Here is a 20,574-nt window from a genome sequence, read left to right on the forward strand (position 1 = left end):
TGTTGCCCTAATTGGTTCATGCTGCTGTCCACCTCTTTTAAATTACCCTTTGTGTATTTTTTTTTTAATTATGTCCTGTACTTGTAGGTTTTTTAATTGGTGCTTTAATAAAATCATTAATTTGTTAATCAATATTGGATCATTCACATTTTTTAATAGTTTCTCAGTTATATCTCACTTAGATATTAAGCCGAACCCAAAAACCATCCCCTTCATTACCTTCGAACACAGAAATAAATATTTTTGAAAGCAATACAGAAAGTGTTTGCTGGGACAGAAAACAAAAAATGAAATTATGGCACATTTAAACAGGATATTTCACTTGCTCAAAAAAAAATGGAGTAAAATAACTTAAAGAAATCATTGAGCTCCCCTTATTTTGCCACTCTCTTCTATTTTGAGTTGCATCACTCCATGGCAGAGATATTCACAATTGTGAAATCTCTGCTTTTCAGTTCAACTTGGCATTTCTTCAGTCTTCTCTGGGGGTGTGAGGTTTCACCACTTCCACCAAGATGCTACCAGCTACTGCTCAGCATCTATCCTAGCAGTCTCAGATGCTGCCAAGCTGTGACTGCCAGCATCTGGGAGGGAGTGGTGAAAGCACAAGGTCCCACAGAAGACTGTGAAAACTGCTTGCATTGCAACTGGCCGTTTCTTCATTGTGCTTCAAAAGTAACAAACGTGAATATCTCTGCAATGGAGTGATGTAATGCAAAACGGAAAAGAAAAGCAGAATTGGAAAATTAGAGATTTTTAGAAGGTATTTTAAAAATGTTTTGAAACAAGTGAGAGGTCCTCTTTAAAAAAAACAACAACAAAAAACCCAGTATTTTAGTAGAGTCAGTTCAATCACACTTTAGACACAATGGAACACATTGCTGTCTGACAACCGACCATTCATTATGTTGCATGGCTAAATAAGAGTGGGGTGAAAATTACAAGTTAAGGAAAAGAAGCTTTTTGAGGGGGAACATTATCTATACACTCCTTACTCCATGTTTCCGTCCATTCTGTTGGCGTTAATCTTCCATTGACAACCCAAGTACAAAACGGAAACCACGATGTCAGTGTGAACAAAACCTCAAATTAATGAAAACACAAAGACACAAGAAAGCAGGTTGAATTTACATTTTACTTCAAAAAAGGGGATGTACATACATAAGGGAACATTGGGTAGAGAACAGTTATGATAAATCATATCTGCTAATTGTATCTAGGTGCCAGTATGGCTGGCGGTGGCAGTTTTATTCCTGCTGGCATACACTTGCTTACAATATTAACAGGATAGTGAGTGAACATTTGAAATTGTATGGCCTGAAAGGAAAGAATATATCATACACAGTGAGTTTGTAGTACACAGCATCATTTTCTTCATTTAAATGACATACTCAACAGCAGGAAGGAGAGAAGTTAACAATTACTAACACTAGAATAATCAAATTTTGTATGTTATACATGTACAGCAACTAACTGCTTTACAAAAAAGCAAAATAATACAATATATTGTCACATGTATTTACAGTGTAGTAAATATACTTTTCTGTCAAATTTTACACAAAAAATATTTACAGATGAATGTACTGCATTAAAAAAAGTAATGGCGCTAACACTTAAAAGTGACTTTTTGTGGAAAAGTCTGTTGCATAACATTGGATACCACATGCTTAAGAGGAGGGAAAGTTCCTAAAACTGAACCTAAAAATCATATAGGCTGCCCACCCAGCATTAGGACAATGGGACACAGGCTGCCCACACCCAGCATTAGGACAATGGGACGTTATCAGGGATTGCAAATACAAATATAATTAAGAACCAAATAGTACACATCAGAGATTGTTCGGTAAGTGGTCGGCTTATTAAAGGGGAAAAGAACAAGAAAGAAACCAACGCAGTTTAAGAAACTGTTTCACAAATCTTTTAGCATATTACAAGGGTGGTCACCATCTTGACAACCCCATTATACACCCAAAAGAATCCAATACAGCCTCTGCTGAAATGTTATTTGCAATATGACAAATACGTAATAGCGTAATTATGTAAGACGAAACAAGTATCATAAGGTACGAACAGGACCAAACATATGATTGACTAGAAACCTAAATTAGACAGGTTGGATTTTTAGACAGTTCTAATAACTTCTGTGCAAGTTACTGTAGTTCTTGTAGAATAACAGACCAGTTATCGGTGGTCTGCACTGCCTGTTCAATAATGACGGGTCTCATAAGAGCAGGCACACAGATCAGGCAATGCAGCACTGTATAATCTCTGATGTAACGATTCCGTTCTTGTAGGCTTTATCGGGACATTCAGATTAATCACTCTGTAAACATGAAGTCATCTGTGCCCGTGTGGTCCAGCTCGCTGGATGATCTGGACCCTCCGAAGAACACCCCATCTTGTGAAATATCTAATGAGAAGTATAACAGAATTTTGGCAGACTGTTTGCATAATTGATTTCTATCCACAGGTTTTTTTTTCAGGACTGTAAACTAAATAAAATAAAAATACAGAATCGTAGGACAGGAAAATTAAAAGATAAAAACTGAGCATATTTACATCTGTGAATTACGCTTTATAATGTGAATAAATGCAGATTATGTGCTATACTTAAATCCCAACACTTATTTGTACCATTGTTATATTAGTTTAGCTGTGGAGTTTGATTTACTGAAATACACTTAAATCACTCTATAGTCTTATTACATACATTTCAGAATTATACTTGTATCTTATCTTAAAGCCATTCCTGGTCCTTCGACCAAGATCTAAGTTGTAGAAGAGCATTTCATTTTTGTGTTTCATTTATACATATTTTCAGCAGTTAATATATTTCAGCCCTAAAAGCAAGCACCTAGATGTCTTTCCCTTTTGCTCACAATTGTCAAAAAGGATAATTTTCCTCTGAGATAAGAATATACTGGACAAGTGTCTAAAGCCCTGTTCTGCCATCGCCTCACCTTGGTCTTTACAGCATAACAGTGCCGATAAGTCTGGTAAATAGCGTTATCCTCTATTCTGCTGTAGTGGTGCACGTTATTTGCAAGACAGTATCAAATGATTAGTCCCTCACTGTAGATACTACACGCTAAGCCAGAATTAATATGTCACAGTGAGAGAACATGTGTTCAGTTTAACAAGTATGACCCCATACCAATCCAAATCCGTTAATATGCATATAATTTATGTATATATAAAAAAAGGTCAGGTCACCATTATGATTGGACAGGGGCTCTCATATTGGATGACTAGAGTTATATGTTGGGTTCAGACAGTAAGCATTAGTACTATAAATATTTGCAGCAGTTTTGACATTTTACATGCCAATAAGAGATACAAGGATTTTAAATAGCATTTACCTATTAGGATTACATGTTGCTACATAACACAACGTGACTGCTGCTTCAAAACGCCAGAAGGGCATCAAAGGTTTCATGACGCACCTCCTTCCAGACACAGGGTGGAGAATTGTCAGTTTACATGTACCGTTTTCATTAAGACCTCAGTATTTATACATCTTTTTAGATTTTTTTTTAACATTGCACAGAACAGTGCACCACACCAAAGAGTGATTTTTTTTTTTTTTTTAACTTCTTATCCATTGCAAATTATGCCCCAATCATAGTGAGGGCATATATCTTTCACAAGATTATGCCCCCAAGTGCAACAATTCTTTTAACACCTCTCACAGGAAGGGTTAAGGAAACGATCGTCAAGCAGAAAGGAGTTAAAGCCCTTATACTACTCAGATGCAAGCAACTTACCACAATTTCACCTTGAAAACGACAGGTTTTTTTTCCGTCAAATTAATACAAACACATATTTACATAGCATTTCAAATTATTCTATTTCAGAATATATTCTGCCTTTTAGTAATAGTGCATTTTAAGGACAGAATCACTGGAGCATTACGGATTAAATAAATGCTTCAATACTTTTTAACAGAGCAAACAACAATGTTTGTAATATATATCTATATATTTTTATAGGAATAAAAATATAATTAATTTGAGAAATTTATTGCAAGTACCCAGAAATTTAATTGGTATGGTGGCCCCTTTAACAATCTGACTCATATTTGCTTATATAGTACCATTAAAGTGAGGAAGAGGAAAAAAAACAAAACAGAACAAAATATCCCACCTGGGAAGTTAAGTTTAAGCAAATAGGTAAAAAAAAATCCACAGCTAAAAGGAAGGGGGAGAGATGAAATAAGATTATTTTCCCACCAAAGCCACTAGAAAGGATTAGCATTAACAATTTGTTAAATGCAATAAAAAAAAACAACAAAAAAATCAAAACTTACACAAACAGTAATAAAAAAAAAGACAAGGCAAAAAGACTCATGAAAATGCCACTAATGTTTGAACAGTTAATGCAGTAAAGGCTGGGCCACCATTATCAAAATTACAAAAATCCTTCATTCCAAAATTCACAAGTTGTTGATATGCTTGTGACCATGGTTCCCTTTAAGAAATGCAACGAACGGGAAAAGGAAAAAAAAAAAAAAACAAGGAGAAAAGGCTGAGGAAACCAAACGGCGTTGAGTTCAAGCAATGCTTTCAATGCGTTGATCTTCTGGCGACATGGCTGACTGCATGGGAACATTAAAAAAATTAAGTGCAGCATCATATTGTGCGCGGGGCCACTGAAGGGCTGACCGCTTAGGTAAGTCTGTTTTACAAAAGGAACTGTAAAATAAATAAAAAGGGTAGTTAAAAAAATCTTCACACAATCTTTTTGATGCTGTGACGTTTGAAGCTGCCAGCACTTCTCTGCTTTTGCACTTGGCTCGCTGAACCATGGCGCGTTCTACCGCTGTTGGAGTGGCCGGTGGTGGGGGATAGTTCCACGTTCTCCTTGTCAATTCCTGAAGGTAGAAAGAAGACAGGGAAGGTCAACTTAATATGCTGTCTCTACCATTCAAATGTCTACTAAAGTAACTAGGTGCTCATTCATTTATGTAATGGTGAAACATAACTAAATATCTATCTAGTAAAAGAAGTAGAAACAAGAGGTCAATTTTCCCTGTAGGAGTTATAAGTCACTGCAAAATACAATGGCAAGGGAAGAAGGGAGCAGCTGGGTCAGGAGTTGAAGATGGGGATGACAAATGCAGGGATAAGACACTTCCTGTTTCTACATGGAGCACAGAAAATAATTATTTTGGTAGAAAACCAAAATGAGCAATTGTAAGTACACGGTGCTTTGTAATATGAGGATTGTCATTAAAGAAGATAAAAACTTTGATGGGAGTGCTTTCTTTATTGATATACATTGCAAATTAGAAAAAAAGCTAAATATGTAGATTATTACATGACTTCTTGAGAAACAAAGTTAAGTGAGATTTACACATCCATATGTTTAGGTCTGAGCTCGAAGCGGCCACATGTCTCCTGATCCAAACTCATTTTAGGTTGTTGAGTTCGAGCCAGGAGACCAATAGCCTGTCCATGCATCACAGCCCGAGCTTGGCCATGACACACACCTATGAGAATCTAGCCTTAGAAATAGTGTCTGAATGGCTGATGGCATCATGATAATCTGCGGTAACTTGGAAAGCATAAAAGGCTTATTAGATTGTAGTAAAAGTTTGTGTGTAGTCATAGTTGTAATGGTCAAAATTTTATTGGCAAACACTAAAAGTAGAACACCTATGTGCTGCTACCAACTGCACAAAAGGCAACCACAGTTCAAAATAAATACCCCCACAATTCATGCCGATATAACAAGCACATCAAGTTCAGGTTTCTAGAATGGAGTGATAAGAAATTGGGAAGCATTCCAAGCACGGTGCATGCATGCTATCTGCTGGGATCTATAGTCGTACCAGGATTTCACCTTTAACCCCTTCCCGACCTGTGACACAGCGTATGCGTCATGAAAGTCGGTGCCAATCCGACCTGTGACGCATATGCTGTGTCACAGAAAGATCGCGTCCCTGCAGATCGGGTGAAAGGGTTAACTCCCATTTCACCCGATCTGCAGGGACAGGGGGAGTGGTAGTTTAGCCCAGGGGGGGTGGCTTCACCCCCTCGTGGCTACGATCGCTCTGATTGGCTGTTGAAAGTGAAACTGCCAATCAGAGCGATTTGTAATATTTCACCTAAAAAAATGGTGAAATATTACAATCCAGCCATGGCCGATGCTGCAATATCATCGGCCATGGCTGGAAATACTAATGTGCCCCCACCCCACCCCTCCGATCGCCCCCCCAGCCCCCCGATCTGTGGCCCGCTCCCCTCCGTCCTGTGCTCCGCTCCCCCGTCCTCCTGTCCGCTCCCCCCGTGCTCCAATCACACCCCCCGTGCTCCAATCAAACCCCCCCGCACTCCGATCCCCCCCCGTGCTCCGATCCACCCCCCCTGCACACCGATCCACCCCCCCTGCACACCGATCCACCCGCCCGCACACCGATCACTCTCCCCCATGCTCCGATCCCTCTCCCCCCGTGCTCCGACGCCCCCCCGTGCCCTGATCTCCCCCCCCTGTGCCCTGATCTCCCCCCCTTATACTTACCGATCCTGGCGGGGTCCGTCCGTCTTCTTCCCCGAGCGCCGCCATGTTCCAAAATGGCGGGCGCATGCGCAGTGCGCCCGCCGAATCTGCCGGCCGGCAGATTCGTTCCAATGTGAATTTTGATCACTGTGATATAATCTATCACAGTGGTCAAAATAAAAAAAACAGTAAATGACCCCCCCCATTTGTCCCCCATAGATAGGGACAATAATAAAATAAAGAATTTTTTTTTTTTTCCACTAAGGTTGGAGTTAGAACTAGGGTTAGGGGTAGGGTTAGGGGTAGGGTTAGGGGTAGGGGTAGGGTTAGGGTTAGGGTTAGGGGTAGGGTTAGGGTTTCGGTATGTGCACACGTATTCTGGTCCTCTGCGGATTTTTCCGCAGCGGATTTGATAAATCCGCAGTGCTAAACCGCTGCGGATTTATGGCAGATTTACCGCGGTTTTTCTGCACATTTCACTGCGGTTTTACAACTGCGATTTTCTATTGGAGCAGTTGTAAAACCGCTGTGGAATCCGCAGAAAGAAGTGACATGCTGCGGAATGTAAACCGCTGCGTTTCCGTGCAGTTTTTCCGCAGCATGTGTACAGCGATTTTTGTTTCCCATAGGTTTACATTGAAATGTAAACTCATGGGAAACTGCTGCGGATCCGCAGCGTTTTCCGCAGCGTGTGCACATACCTTTAGAATTAGGCTATGTGCACACGGTGCAGATTTGGCTGCGGATCCGCAGCGGATTGGCCGCTGCGGATCCGCAGCAGTGTTCCATCAGGTTTACAGTACCATGTAAACCTATGGAAAACCAAATCCGCTGTGCCCATGGTGCGGAAAATACCGCACGAAAACGCTGCGTTGTATTTTCCGCAGCATGTCAATTCTTTGTGCGGATTCCGCAGCGTTTTACACCTATTCCTCAATAGGAATCCGCAGGTGAAATCCGCAGTAAATCCGCAGGTAAAACGCAGTGCCTTTTACCCGCGGATTTTTCAAAAATGGTGCGGAAAAATCTCACACGAATCCGCAACGTGGGCACATAGCCTTAGGGTTAGGGTTGGGTTGGAATTAGGGTTGTGGTTAGGGTTAGGGTTGGGTTGGAATTAGGGTTGTGGTTAGGGGTGTGTTGCGGTTAGGGTTGTGGTTAGGGTTACGGCTACAGTTGGGATAAGGGTTAGGGGTGTGTTGGCGTTAGAATTGAGGGGTTTCCACTGTTTAGGCACATCAGGGGGTCTCCAAACGCAACATGGCGCCACCATTGATTCCAGCCAATCTTTTATTCAAAAAGTCAAATGGTGCTCCTTCCCTTCCGAGCCCCGACGTGTGCCCAAACAGTGGTTTACCCCCACATATGGGGTATCAGTGTACTCAGGACAAACTGGGCAACAATTACTGGGGTCCAATTTCTCCTGTTACCCTTGAGAAAATAAAAAATTGCTTGCTAAAACATCATTTTTGAGGAAAGAAAAATGATTTTTTATTTTCACGGCTCTGCGTTGTAAACGTCTGTGAAGCACTTGGGGGTTCAAAGTGCTCACCACATATCTAGATAAGTTCCTTGGGGGGGTCTAGTTTCCAAAATGGGGTCACTTGTGGGGGGTTTCTACTGTTTAGGCACACCAGGGGCTCTGCAAACGCAACGTGACGCCCGCAGACCATTCCATCAAAGTCTGCATTTCAAAACGTCACTACTTGACTTCCGAGCCCCGACATGTGCCCAAACAGTGGTTTACCCCCACATATGGGGTATCAGCGTACTCAGGACAAACTGGGCAACAATTACTGGGGTCCAATTTCTCCTGTTACCCTTGAGAAAATAAAAAATTGCTTGCTAAAACATCATTTTTGAGGAAAGAAAAATTATTTTTTATTTTCACGGCTCTGCGTTGTAAACGTCTGTGAAGCACTTGGGGGTTCAAAGTGCTCACCACATATCTAGATAAGTTCCTTGGGGGGTCTAGTTTCCAAAATGGGGTCACTTGTGGGGGGTTTCTACTGTTTAGGCACACCAGGGGCTCTGCAAACGCAACGTGACGCCCGCAGACCATTCCATCAAAGTCTGCATTTCAAAACGTCACTACTTGACTTCCGAGCCCCGACATGTGCCCAAACAGTGGTTTACCCCCACATATGGGGTATCAGCGTACTCAGGACAAACTGGGCAACAATTACTGGGGTCCAATTTCTCCTGTTACCCTTGAGAAAATAAAAAATTGCTTGCTAAAACATCATTTTTGAGGAAAGAAAAATGATTTTTTATTTTCACGGCTCTGCGTTGTAAACGTCTGTGAAGCACTTGGGGGTTCAAAGTGCTCACCACATATCTAGATAAGTTCCTTGGGGGGGTCTAGTTTCCAAAATGGGGTCACTTGTGGGGGGTTTCTACTGTTTAGGCACACCAGGGGCTCTGCAAACGCAACGTGACGCCCGCAGACCATTCCATCAAAGTCTGCATTTCAAAAGTCACTACTTCCCTTCTGAGCCCCGACATGTGCCCAAACTGTGGTTTACCCCCACATATGGGGTATCAGCGTACTCAGGAGAAACTGTACAACAACTTTTGGGGTCAAATTTCTCCTGTTACCCTTGGGAAAATAATAAATTGCAGGCTAAAAAATCATTTTAGAGAAAATAAAATTTTTATTTTATTTTCATGGCTCTGCGTTATAAACTTCTGTGAAGCACTTGGAAGTTCAAAGTCCTCACCACACATCTAGATTAGTTCCTTTGGGGGTCTAGTTTCCAAAATGGGGTCATATGTGGGGGATCTCCAATGTTTAGGCACACAGGGGCTCTCCAAACGTGACATGGTGTCCGCTAATGATTGGAGCTAATTTTCCATTTAAAAAGCCAATTGGCGTGCCTTCCCTTCCGAGCCCTGCCGTGCGCCCAAACAGTGGTTTACCCCCACATATGGGGTATCAGCGTACTCAGGACAAACTGGACAACAACATTTGCGGTCCAATTTCTCCTATTACCCTTGGCAAAATAGGAAATTCCAGGCTAAAAATCATTTTTGAGGAAAGAAAAATTATTTTTTATTTTCATGGCTCTGCATTATAAACTTCTGTGAAGCACCTGGGGGTTTAAAGTGCTCAATATGCATCTAGATAAGTTCCTTGGGGGGTCTAGTTTCCAAAATGGGGTCACTTGTGGGGGAGCTCCAATGCATAGGCACACAGGGGCTCTCCAAACGCGACATGGTGTCCGCTAACAATTGGAGCTAATTTTCCATTCAAAAAGTCAAATGGCGCGCCTTCCCTTCCGAGCCCTGCCGTGTGCCCAAACAGTGGTTTACCCCCACATATGAGGTATCGGCGTACTCGGGAGAAATTGCCCAACAAATTTTAGGATTCATTTTATCCTATTGCCCATGTGAAAATGAAAAACTGAGGCGAAAATAATTTTTTTGTGAAAAAAAAAGTACTTTTTCATTTTTACAGATCAATTTGTGAAGCACCTGAGGGTTTAAAGTGCTCAATATGCATCTAGATAAGTTCCTTGGGGGGTCTAGTTTCCAAAATGGGGTCATTTGTGGGGGAGCTCCAATGTTTAGGCACACGGGGGCTCTCCAAACACGACATGGTGTCCGCTAACGATGGAGATAATTTTTCATTCAAAAAGTCAAATGGCGCTCCTTCCCTTCCGAACCTTACCATGTGCCCAAACAGTGGTTTACCCCCACATGTGAGGTATCGGTGTACTCATGAGAAATTGCCCAACAAATTTTAGGATCCATTTTATCCTGTTGCCCATGTGAAAATGAAAAAAATTGAGGCTAAAAGAATTTTTTTGTGAAAAAAAAGTACTTTTTCATTTTTACGGATCAATTTGTGAAGCCCCCGGGGGTTCAAAGTTCTCACTATGCATCTAGATAAGTTCCTTGGGGCGTCTAGTTTCCAAAATGGGGTCACGTGTGGGGGAGCTCCAATTTTTAGGCACACGGGGGCTCTCCAAACGTGACATGGTGTCCGCTAAAGAGTGGAGCCAATTTTTCATTCAAAAAGTCAAATGGCGCTCCTTCCCTTCCAAGCCCTGCTGTGCGCCCAAACAGTGGTTTACCCCCACATATGAGGTATCAGCGTACTCAGGACAAATTGGACAACAACTTTCGTGGTTCAGTTTCTCCTTGTACCATTGGGAAAATAAAAAAAATGTTGCTAAAAGATAATTTTTGTGACTAAAAAGTTAAATGTTCATTTTTTCCTTCCATGTTGCTTCTGCTGCTGTGAAGCACCTGAAGGGTTAAAAAACTTCTTGAATGTGGTTTTGAGCACCTTGAGGGGTGCATTTTTTAGAATGGTGTCACTTTTGGGTATTTTCAGCCATATAGACCCCTCAAACTGACTTCAAATGTGAGGTGGTCCCTAAAAAAAATGGTTTTGTAAATTTCGTTGTAAAAATGAGAAATCGCTGGTCAAATTTTAACTCTTATAACTTCCTAGCAAAAAAAAATTTTGTTTCCAAAATTGTGCTGGTGTAAAGTAGACATGTGGGAAATGTTATTTATTAACTATTTTGTGTCACATAACTCTCTGGTTTAACAGAATAAAAATTCAAAATGTGAAAATTGCGAAATTTTCAAAATTTTCGCCAAATTTCCGTTTTTATCACAAATAAACGCAGAATTTATTGACCTAAATTTACCACTAACATGAAGCCCAATATGTCACGAAAAAACAATCTCAGAACCGCTAGGATCCGTTGAAGCGTTCCTGAGTTATTACCTCATAAAGGGACACTGGTCAGAATTGCAAAAAACGGCCAGGTCATTAAGGTCAAAATAGGCTGGGTCATGAAGGGGTTAAAATTGTATTAGTGTGCATGAACACATCCATGTGAAATGTCCGCACGTTGTCTAAATTTTTCAAAGAACGGCACACGGACCCAATAGAGAATGGATGTATTCCTACATGTGTGAAAATCACAAATCCGAGAGCGAGGTCTATGGGACTTAGAGGTGGCCCTTTTCTGCTCCGTGTTTGGAGAACAAACTCATCCATTAAAGTCAATTGAGATCATCAAAACACGCTGGAAGGCTTTAGATTTGCTTCTGTATCATCGATTAATGAATGATACACTTGTGACCTTTCAGGGTCTTTATTGTCTTGGAAGCACGCACACTCCTTAAGTGGGGGGAAAAACAGAAGAGGAAATGAGATGTGTCTGGAAATGAAGTGGAGCTCCATTTCATTGCAGGATGCAGAGCTGCAATTCTACATACAGCATGTGGACAGGTGTGCTATTGTTTTTTTCTCAAAGAGAAGCTATCAGAAAATGGCCTTGCTTTAATTCAGATTTTTGTGTTAAATGTATTTTTTGTTTCCCCTTTACATGTTCGGCAATTTTTTTTTTTTTACATATCACAATCCTTTTTAAACATAAAAAATAAACTGTTGAAATTACTATTCTGAACAATTTATCCTCTATAGTACATTACTCACTTCATCCATTTCCAAGTGGTTTATTTATCATTTTATTTTTTACCTACAACACTTTTGCAGAGAGATAGTCTGCATTTTCCAGTATCATACACCTATAAAATTAAATTATTTACACTTCCTAACGTTTATAGTCTGAACATCTTCACTTCATTAAATAAAAATTAATGCAATGAAAGCCTCTAATAGAGAACACTAAGATTTGAGTATAAAAAAACCTGATGAAGCAATGAAAAATGAATGCAGAAAGTACTACAACAAGATGTCACGAAGTCGAAGACAGAACATGATTAGCAAATGGCGTATTAAAGCAAATCTCTCAGTAGGATCAACTCTCCCAAGACATCTATATGGGCATGTAGGTCACAGGAAGCTGAATGACACCTTTATATCTGTGATCTGATGTGTCTTATTCCAGAGAAATTCACTTTTAATAAGTAAATGAGCTGTTAAGATCTATGAGCCGGACTCTGATCTGCATGAGACTTTGCCTTTAGAGAGTATTATAAATGAAAGGGGGAGTTACCAGTGTGATGTCCCTGATCTCACTGCAGACCTTGTTTTGTATTGCCAACAATGATATTAATGTCCACAGAAAAGATGTAGTCAAACAACCACCAGATCATCATACTGTGCAAAAGGGCTTTATGGTCCTCTACGACAAGAAATTCTCCTTGAAACCGATCTCGGATTGATGGACGTTATAAAAGGGACATTCTTCTCCATTAAAGGGAACCTGTCACCCCCAAAATCGATGGTGAGCTAAGCCCACCAGCATCAGGGGCTTATCTACAGCATTCTGTAATGCTGTAGATAAGCCCCGATGTATCCTAAAAGATGAGAAAAAAAGGTTAGATTATACTCACTCAGGGGTGTTCCCAGCTGAGGTCCGGTCCGATGGGTGTTGCGGTCCGGCACCCATCTTCATCAGATGACGTCCGCTTCTTGTCTTCACGCTGCAGCTCCGGCCCTGTTGAGGGCAGATAAAAGTACTGCAGTGCGCAGGCGCCGGGCCTCTCTGACCTTTCCCAGCACCTGCGCACTGCAGTACTTTGCTCTGCCCTCAAAAGGGCAGACAAAGTACACCTGCAGCTAAGCTGCGGCGTGAAGACAAGAAGAGGACGTGATCGTAAGAAAATGGGAGGCCCCGGACCGGACCGCTCGCGTGAGTATAATCTAACCTTTTTCTCATCTTTCAGGATACATCGGGGCTTATCTACAGCATTACAGAATGCTGTAGATAAGCCCCTGATGCCGATGGGCTTAGCTCACCTTCCATTTTGGGGGTGACAGGTTCCCTTTAAATATAACACATTCACATGTAGCAGTTGAGATGCGGCTAAAAGCACATCAAACCATCAGAAAAACCAATGCGGTTTTACCATGCATTAATTGGGTATGCAGGGTTTACCAATTATACATCCAGTGTTACATTTTTTTCCCCCAGATTTGTTATCATATTAGACCTTATTTAGATGCGAGTCATATATGGGTTCTGTTAAGACTTTTCATGGATAGAACATATACCCATATGGATCTGTTAATATGTCCATGGTTTTTTTGCAGGCCAATTGTTCCACCAAAAAGCACACATTTCAGTTTTTAATCTGAGTCATGGATCAAAATAACGAATGAATTTCTATGGGTCCGAGAAAATCTCTGAGTGAACACACGGTCATCTGTTTGCAGTTTATGTGCTGACCATTTTGCAATACATTTATTTTTTCATCAGTGAAAATCACTGCTAAAACACTGATGGTAAAAACTGAAACATGGATGAAAATCTGATTAAAAAACAACGATGTCCAAATAAAGTCCTTCGTTTGTACACAGTATACTAAATCCCGTAAAGAAATACATACTTCTAGCGTACCTGCCAGTTCAGATAACGTTTCAGTAAATGTGGATGTGTGTGTGTACTGTTGACCCATAGCCACCATTTTTCTTACATTTTCCCTTTTTCTTTGCTTCTCTCTAATTTTCAGTTGTCTCTTAACTAATGGGTGGAAACTAGCTGTTATGTTTCCTATACACGGAGATATAAAGAATTCCTGCTCTCCTGACTCGGTAGCACAGGAAAAAAGTAGCAGATGTGCATTAAACAGCGAGTTCAGAGAAGAGCTCCAAGATGGTGAGCGGACTTGCAAAGTATGTCCTGCGAGGAAAAGCTAAAGGATCTGGGAATGCTTAGCTTACAAAAAAGAAGGCTAAGAAGAGACTTAATAGCGGTCTACAAATATCTGAAGGGATGTCACAGTGTAGAGGGATCATCATTCTTATTTGCACATGGAAACACGAGAAATGGAATGAAACTGAAAGGGAGAAGATACAAATTAGATACAAGAAAAAAACCTTTTTGACAGGGCGATCAATGAGTGGGACAGGCTGCCACAAAAAGTGGCGAGTTCTCCTTCAATGAAAGACTTCAGAGGCCAGGCAGACATCTGTCTGAGATGGTTTAGTGGATCCTGCATTGAGCAGGGGTTTGAACATGATGAACCTGGACTTTCTTTCCAACTCTAACATTTTATGAGTATTGAGCAGTGTAGTCATAAATCCATGACAATGGATAAAAATATGATAGAAATCTGCAGCACAATCTGTATCTGCCTGCTCATTCCCCCTCCTATACTATCCATAGACATGAAAAGGAGCTGTAACCTGGTATTTCAGTGAGCAGTCAGTCTTGTTTTGACTAAGGCTAGATTGACACATTTATGCCATGCAAATTGCCTCTTCAGAGAAAAAGAGGTCAAACTCTATAGCGCCACCTGTTGGAAGTAGCGATCCTACAAGTCACAATCAACCCTTTAACAAGTCGTGCAGTATGACTTAGGATAAAAGCCAAATCAGTATCTCAATTCGCAGACACGGTGTTTCGGGCTGTTGGCCCTCGTCAGTGCGAAGTATGAGAACTGATTTGGCTAGGTGATAGACTCTGGACTGGGGTCTAAGGGGTATCGTTTCTCCTTATGGAAAGTGACATACCATCTCTGGCTTGTCGAGGTAAGGAGGCTTATTCACCATGCAATGCTCCTCTGGGAAATATAATATGCAAATTGCCTCTTCAGAGAAAAAGAGGACTTAACTCTATAGCGCCACCTGTTGGAAGTAGCGATCCTACAAGTCACAATCAACCCTTTAACTAGTTGTGCAGTCTGAATATGGTTAGTGATGCATGGACTGGCTGCAGGTCTCCTGACACAAATGTCACAATCTCATATCTGTCCTAGGAGTCGAGTCTGCTGACTTTTGGTCAGGAGACCAGCGGCTAGCCTGTAAATCTTATACTCTGTGACAATCGCATGTGTGAATGCAGTTTAAGGCAGTTCTTCAGGGTTTTCTCAAAAAGACAAAAAAAAAAAGTTCAGGAGGCAAAGATGAAAAGAATGTGTGACCATAAGGAATGAAGGAAGCACATAATTCTCTGATAAGAAAGTTTGTTATGTTTGCTTATATTATCGAAGTTTGTTGAAAACATATGAACATTTAAAAAAAATTGGGAGGTCTATAACAGACTAAATGTAAATGATACAGAAGCTTAAAATAAAAATAAAAAAATTAAATAAAAGCGAATGTTCGTACAAATGATGAAGTGAACTATGCGGTCACTAGGTGACAGCTACTTATTGGTGCTCAGGCTTGCGCCTCCTGCCGGTTCCAAGTTTGAACAAAGAATGAGATGTTTTAGTAAGTGGATTATGTAGCATGAACCAAAAAAAACTATGATAATTAATGCAAAATATGTAAAAACAAATTTGATTAAAGTGTTTTTCTTATAAGGTTTGAATTGAACCGCGAATGCAGTCACATATAGGTCTAACTGCATGCAAGTAGAGAACACATAACTAACTCAATATATATGTGCTGTCATACACAATGATGAGAAGTACGGCACTTGCAGAGACTATTAGAACTTGTGACGATAGGTAGCGGACATTTGGAGAGGTCCTGACCATAAGAGACCCCATCTTGGAAACTTAGCGCCTAAAGAAATTCATCTAGAGGTGTAGTGAGCATTTTTATCCCAGAGGTGCTTCACAAAATATAAATTTAAAGCCATGAAAAAACACTCTTATTCCAGCTAAAGTGTTACTTTAGCCGAAAACTTTTCATTCTCGCAAGGGGTAATAATAGGAAATGGACCTGAGCCTGTAACAATCGGTACTGAACATGGCAATACCCTAAATGTATTTGTACACTAGGAGGCTTTAAGTGCTATGACAGTGGTCGATGAAGCAGGGGGTCAGCAGTCGTATATAGCAAACACCACTGATTGTTTTGCCAGTCGGGATGTTCTATTCACTTAACCTCAGAGTCAAGGATTAAGGTGTATCAGTGGTCATTAAGGAGTTAAAACAGACATGCAAGTTTCGATCCATCGCAGAAAGGAGTACCAGGGTCGTAATGTCTTCACACTGCATAAAGTGTGCAAGGTGTATTCAGCATGTTGTGGCTTGCCAGTCATATAGGGGTTTTAACCCCTTTACCCCAAGGGTGGTTTGCACGCTAATGACCGGGCCAATTTTTACAATTCTGACCACTGTCCCTTTATGAGGTTATAACTCTAAAACGCTTCAACGGATCCCAGTGAATCTGACATTGTTTTCTCGTGACATATTGTACTTCATGACAATGGTAAAAATTATTTGATAGTACCTGCGTTTATTTGTGAAAAAAAACGGAAATTTGGCGAAAATTATGAAAATTTCGCAATTTTCCAACTTTGAATTTTTATGCAATTAAATCACAGAGATATGTCACACAAAATACTTAATAAGTAACATTTCCCACATGTCTACTTTACATCAGCACAATTTTGGAACCAACATTTTTTTTTTTTGTTAGGGAGTTATAAGGGTGAAAAATTGACCAGCAATTTCTCATTTCTACAACATCATTTTTTTTTTTTTTAGGGACCACATCTCATTTGAAGTCATTTTGAGGGGTCTATATGATAGAAAATACCCAAGTGTGACACCATTCTAAAAACTACACCCCTCAAGGTGCTCAAAACCACATTCAAGAAGTTTATTAACCCTTCTGGTGCTTCACAGGAATTTTTTGAATGTTTAAATAAAAATGAACATTTAACTTTTTTTCACAAAAAATTTAATTCAGCTCCTATTTGTTTTATTTTACCAAGGGTAACATGAGAAAATGGACCCCAAACATTGTTGTACAATTTGTCCTGAGTACGCCAATACCCCACATGTGGGGGTAAACCACTGTTTGGGCGCATGGCACAGCTCGGAAGCGAAGGAGCGCCGTTTGACTTTTCAATGCAAAATTGACAGGAATTGAGATGGGACGCCATGTTGCGTTTGGAGAGCCACTGATGTGCCTAAACATTGAAACCCCCCACAAGTGACACCATTTTGGAAAGTAGACCCCCTAAGGAACTTATCTAGAGGTGTGGTGAGCACTTTGACCCACCCAGTGCTTCACAGAAGTTTATAATGCAGAACCGTAAAAATAAAAAATCATATTTTTTCACAAAAATTATCTTTTCGCCCCCAATTTTTTATTTTTCCAAGGGTAAGAGAAGAAATTGGACCCCAAAAGTTGTTGTACAATGTGTCCTGAGTACGCTGATACCCCATATGTGGGGGTAAACCACTGTTTGGGCGGATGGGAGAGCTCGGAAAGGAAGGAGAGCCGTTTGACTTTTCAATGCAAAATTGACAGGAATTGAGATGAGACGCCATGTTGCGTTTGCAGAGCCCCTAATGTACCTAAATAGTAGAAATTCCTCACAAGTGACACCATTTTGGAAATTAGACCCCCTAAGGAACTTATCTAGATGTGTGGTGAGCGCTTTGACCCTCTAAGGACTTCACAGAAGTTTATAATGGAGAGCCGTAAAAATAAAACAAAAACTTTTTCCCACAAAAATTATTTTTTAGCCCCCAGTTTTGTATTTTACCGAGGGTAACAGGAGAAATTGGACCCCAAAATTTGTTGTCCAATTTGTCCTGAGTGCGCTGATACCCCATATGTGGGGGGAAACCACTGTTTGGGCGCATGGGAGGGCTCGGAAGGGAAGGAGCTCCATTTGGAATGCAGACTTAGATGGAATGGTCTGCAGGTGTCACATTGCATTTGCAGAGCCCCTAATGTACCTTAACAGTAGAAACCCCCCACAAGTGACAGCATTTTGGAAACTAGACCCACTAAGGAACTCATCTAGATGTGTTGTGAGAGCTTTGAACCCCCAAGTGTTTCACTACAGTTTGTAACGCAGAGCCGTGAAAATTAAAAAAAAAATCTTTCCCCCCAAAATTATTTTTTAGTCCACAGTTTTGTATTTTCCCGAGGTTAAGAGGAGAAATTCGACCCCAAAAGTTGTTGTCAAATTTGTCCTGAGTACGATGATACCCCATATGTTGGGGGGAACCACCGTTTGGGCGCATGGGAGGGCTCGGAAGGGAAGGAGTGCTATTTGGAATGCAGACTTAGATGGAATGGTCTGCAGGCGTCACATTGCGTTTGCAGACCAGTCATACCCAATATGTGGGGGTAAACCACTGTTTGGGCGCACTGCAGAGCTTGGAAGAGAAAGAGTGCCGTTTTACTTTTTCAATGTAGAATTGGCTGGAATTAAGATCGGACGCCATGTCGCGTTTGGAGAGCCCCTAATGTACCTAAACAGTAGAAACCCCCCACAAGTGACCCCATATTGGAAACTAGACCCCCCAAGGAACTTATCTAGATGTGTTGTGAGAACTTTGAACCCCCAAGTGTTTCACTACAGTTTATAACGCAGAGCCGTAAAAATAAAAAATCTTTTTTTTTCCCACAAAAATTATTTTTTAGCCCCCAGTTTTGTATTTTCCCAAGGGTAACAGGAGAAATTGGACCCCAACAGTTGTTGTCCTATTTGTCCTGAGTACGCCGATACCCCATATGTTGGGGTAAACCCCTGTTTGGGCACACGGGAGAGCTCGGAAGGAAAGAAGCACTGTTTTACTTTTTCAACGCAGAATTGGCTGGAATTGAGATCGGACGCCATGTCGCTTTTGGAGAGCCCCTGATGTGCCTAAACAGTGGAAACCCCCCAATTATAACTGAAACCCTAATCCAAACACTCCCCTAACCCTAATTCCAACGGTAACCCTAACCACACCTCTAACCCTGACACACCCCTATCCCTAATCCCAACCCTATTCCCAACTGTAAATGTAATCTAAACCCTAACTGTAACTTTAGCCCCAACCCAAACTGTAGCCCTAGCCCTAATGGGAAAATGGAAATAAATACATTTTTAAAATTTTTCCCTAACTAAGGGGGTGATGAAGGGGGGTTTGATTTACTTTTATAGTGGGTTTTTTAGCGGATTTTTATGATTGGCAGCCGTCACACACTGAAAGACGCTTTTTATTGCAAAAAATATTTTTTGCGTTACCACATTTTGAGAGCTATAATTTTTCCATATTTTGGTCCACAGAGTCATGTGAGGTCTTGTTTTTTGCGGGACGAGTTGACGTTTTTATTGGTAACATTTTCGGGCACGTGACATTTTTTGATCGCTTTTTATTCCGATTTTTGTGAGGCAGAATGACCAAAAACCAGCTATTCATGAATTTCTTTTGGGGGAGGCGTTTATACTGTTCCGCGTTTGGTAAAATTGATAAAGCAGTTTTATTCTTCGGGTCAGTACGATTACAGCGACACCTCATTTGTATCATTTTTTTATGTTTTGGCGCTTTTATACGATAAAAACTATTTTATAGAAAAAATAATTATTTTTGCATCGCTTTATTCTCAGGACTAACTTTTTTATTTTTTTGCTGATGATGCTGTATGGCGGCTCGTTTTTTGCGGGACAAGATGACGCTTTCAGCGGTACCATGGTTATTTAGATCTGTCCTTTTGATCGCGTGTTATTCCACTTTTTGTTCGGCGGTATGATAATAAAGCGTTGTGGGTGTGGGGTTTTTTTATTTTAAAAAAGCTAGACACAAAAGTGACATGTCTCCTAATCATGTTAGCAGTGGGGTGTTGCGGCAGTCTGCAGACAGCATACTCCAGTTTCTGGTGGGTTACTTGTAGCTTCATTCGAAAGGTGCAGAAGTGCCACAGACTTGCATTATTAGATTACGACATATGCACCTCTCTCAAATTAAGTGAAAAAGAACATGGATGTCAAATACTGCCAATCTTGTGCATCGTCAAAGGTGTTTTTGGCGTGAAAACTTTTTTATGAATACATCACTTGCAAAACAATGGCATGGTGTTTATACCACAACCTACTGTTGATTGAACCATTCTTTATACCCGTCATCTTACACAACAGCCATCAGTATGCACTGCTCCCAGGTGATAATGTTAGCACACAAATTGCTCATGCCAAGCGCTGAAAGCCTTTGCACATGACCATGAACTCGTGCATATAGGTGGAAAGGAAGTACCTTGATGAGGGAGCGGCTGCATGAAAACTGCAGATTTAGAGCAAGGCAGAGAAGCTTCACAGACAGAATGATAAGGGAAGGAAGTGAAAACATAAAAGAAAACATGAATAATGGGAGAAAGGAAAAAGACGACACATGGATGAAACTGAACAATATCATCTACAGCCTGCATGTTTAACAAAAGGCGCATGAAGAATGAAATCAAATAAT

At 40.8% G+C, this 20,574-nt stretch overlaps 1 protein-coding gene across 7 annotated transcripts in view; it reads right to left on the bottom strand.

The window, feature by feature from the left end:
• Window positions 1-1,116: 1,116 nt before the first annotated feature.
• Window positions 1,117-20,574, bottom strand: part of NF1 (neurofibromin 1) — a 399,313-nt gene continuing 379,855 nt past the window's right edge. For all 7 annotated transcript variants that reach the window (XM_069757802.1, XM_069757799.1, XM_069757798.1 and 4 more), the window contains one exon: window positions 1,117-4,870. In XM_069757802.1, coding sequence (XP_069613903.1) covers window positions 4,728-4,870 — 143 coding nt within the window. In that variant the 3' untranslated portion in view covers window positions 1,117-4,727. The remainder of the gene's footprint in view (window positions 4,871-20,574) is intronic.

This window comes from Ranitomeya imitator, chromosome 3 (assembly GCF_032444005.1).
Source record: "Ranitomeya imitator isolate aRanImi1 chromosome 3, aRanImi1.pri, whole genome shotgun sequence".
Classification (NCBI taxonomy): Eukaryota; Metazoa; Chordata; class Amphibia; order Anura; family Dendrobatidae; genus Ranitomeya; species Ranitomeya imitator.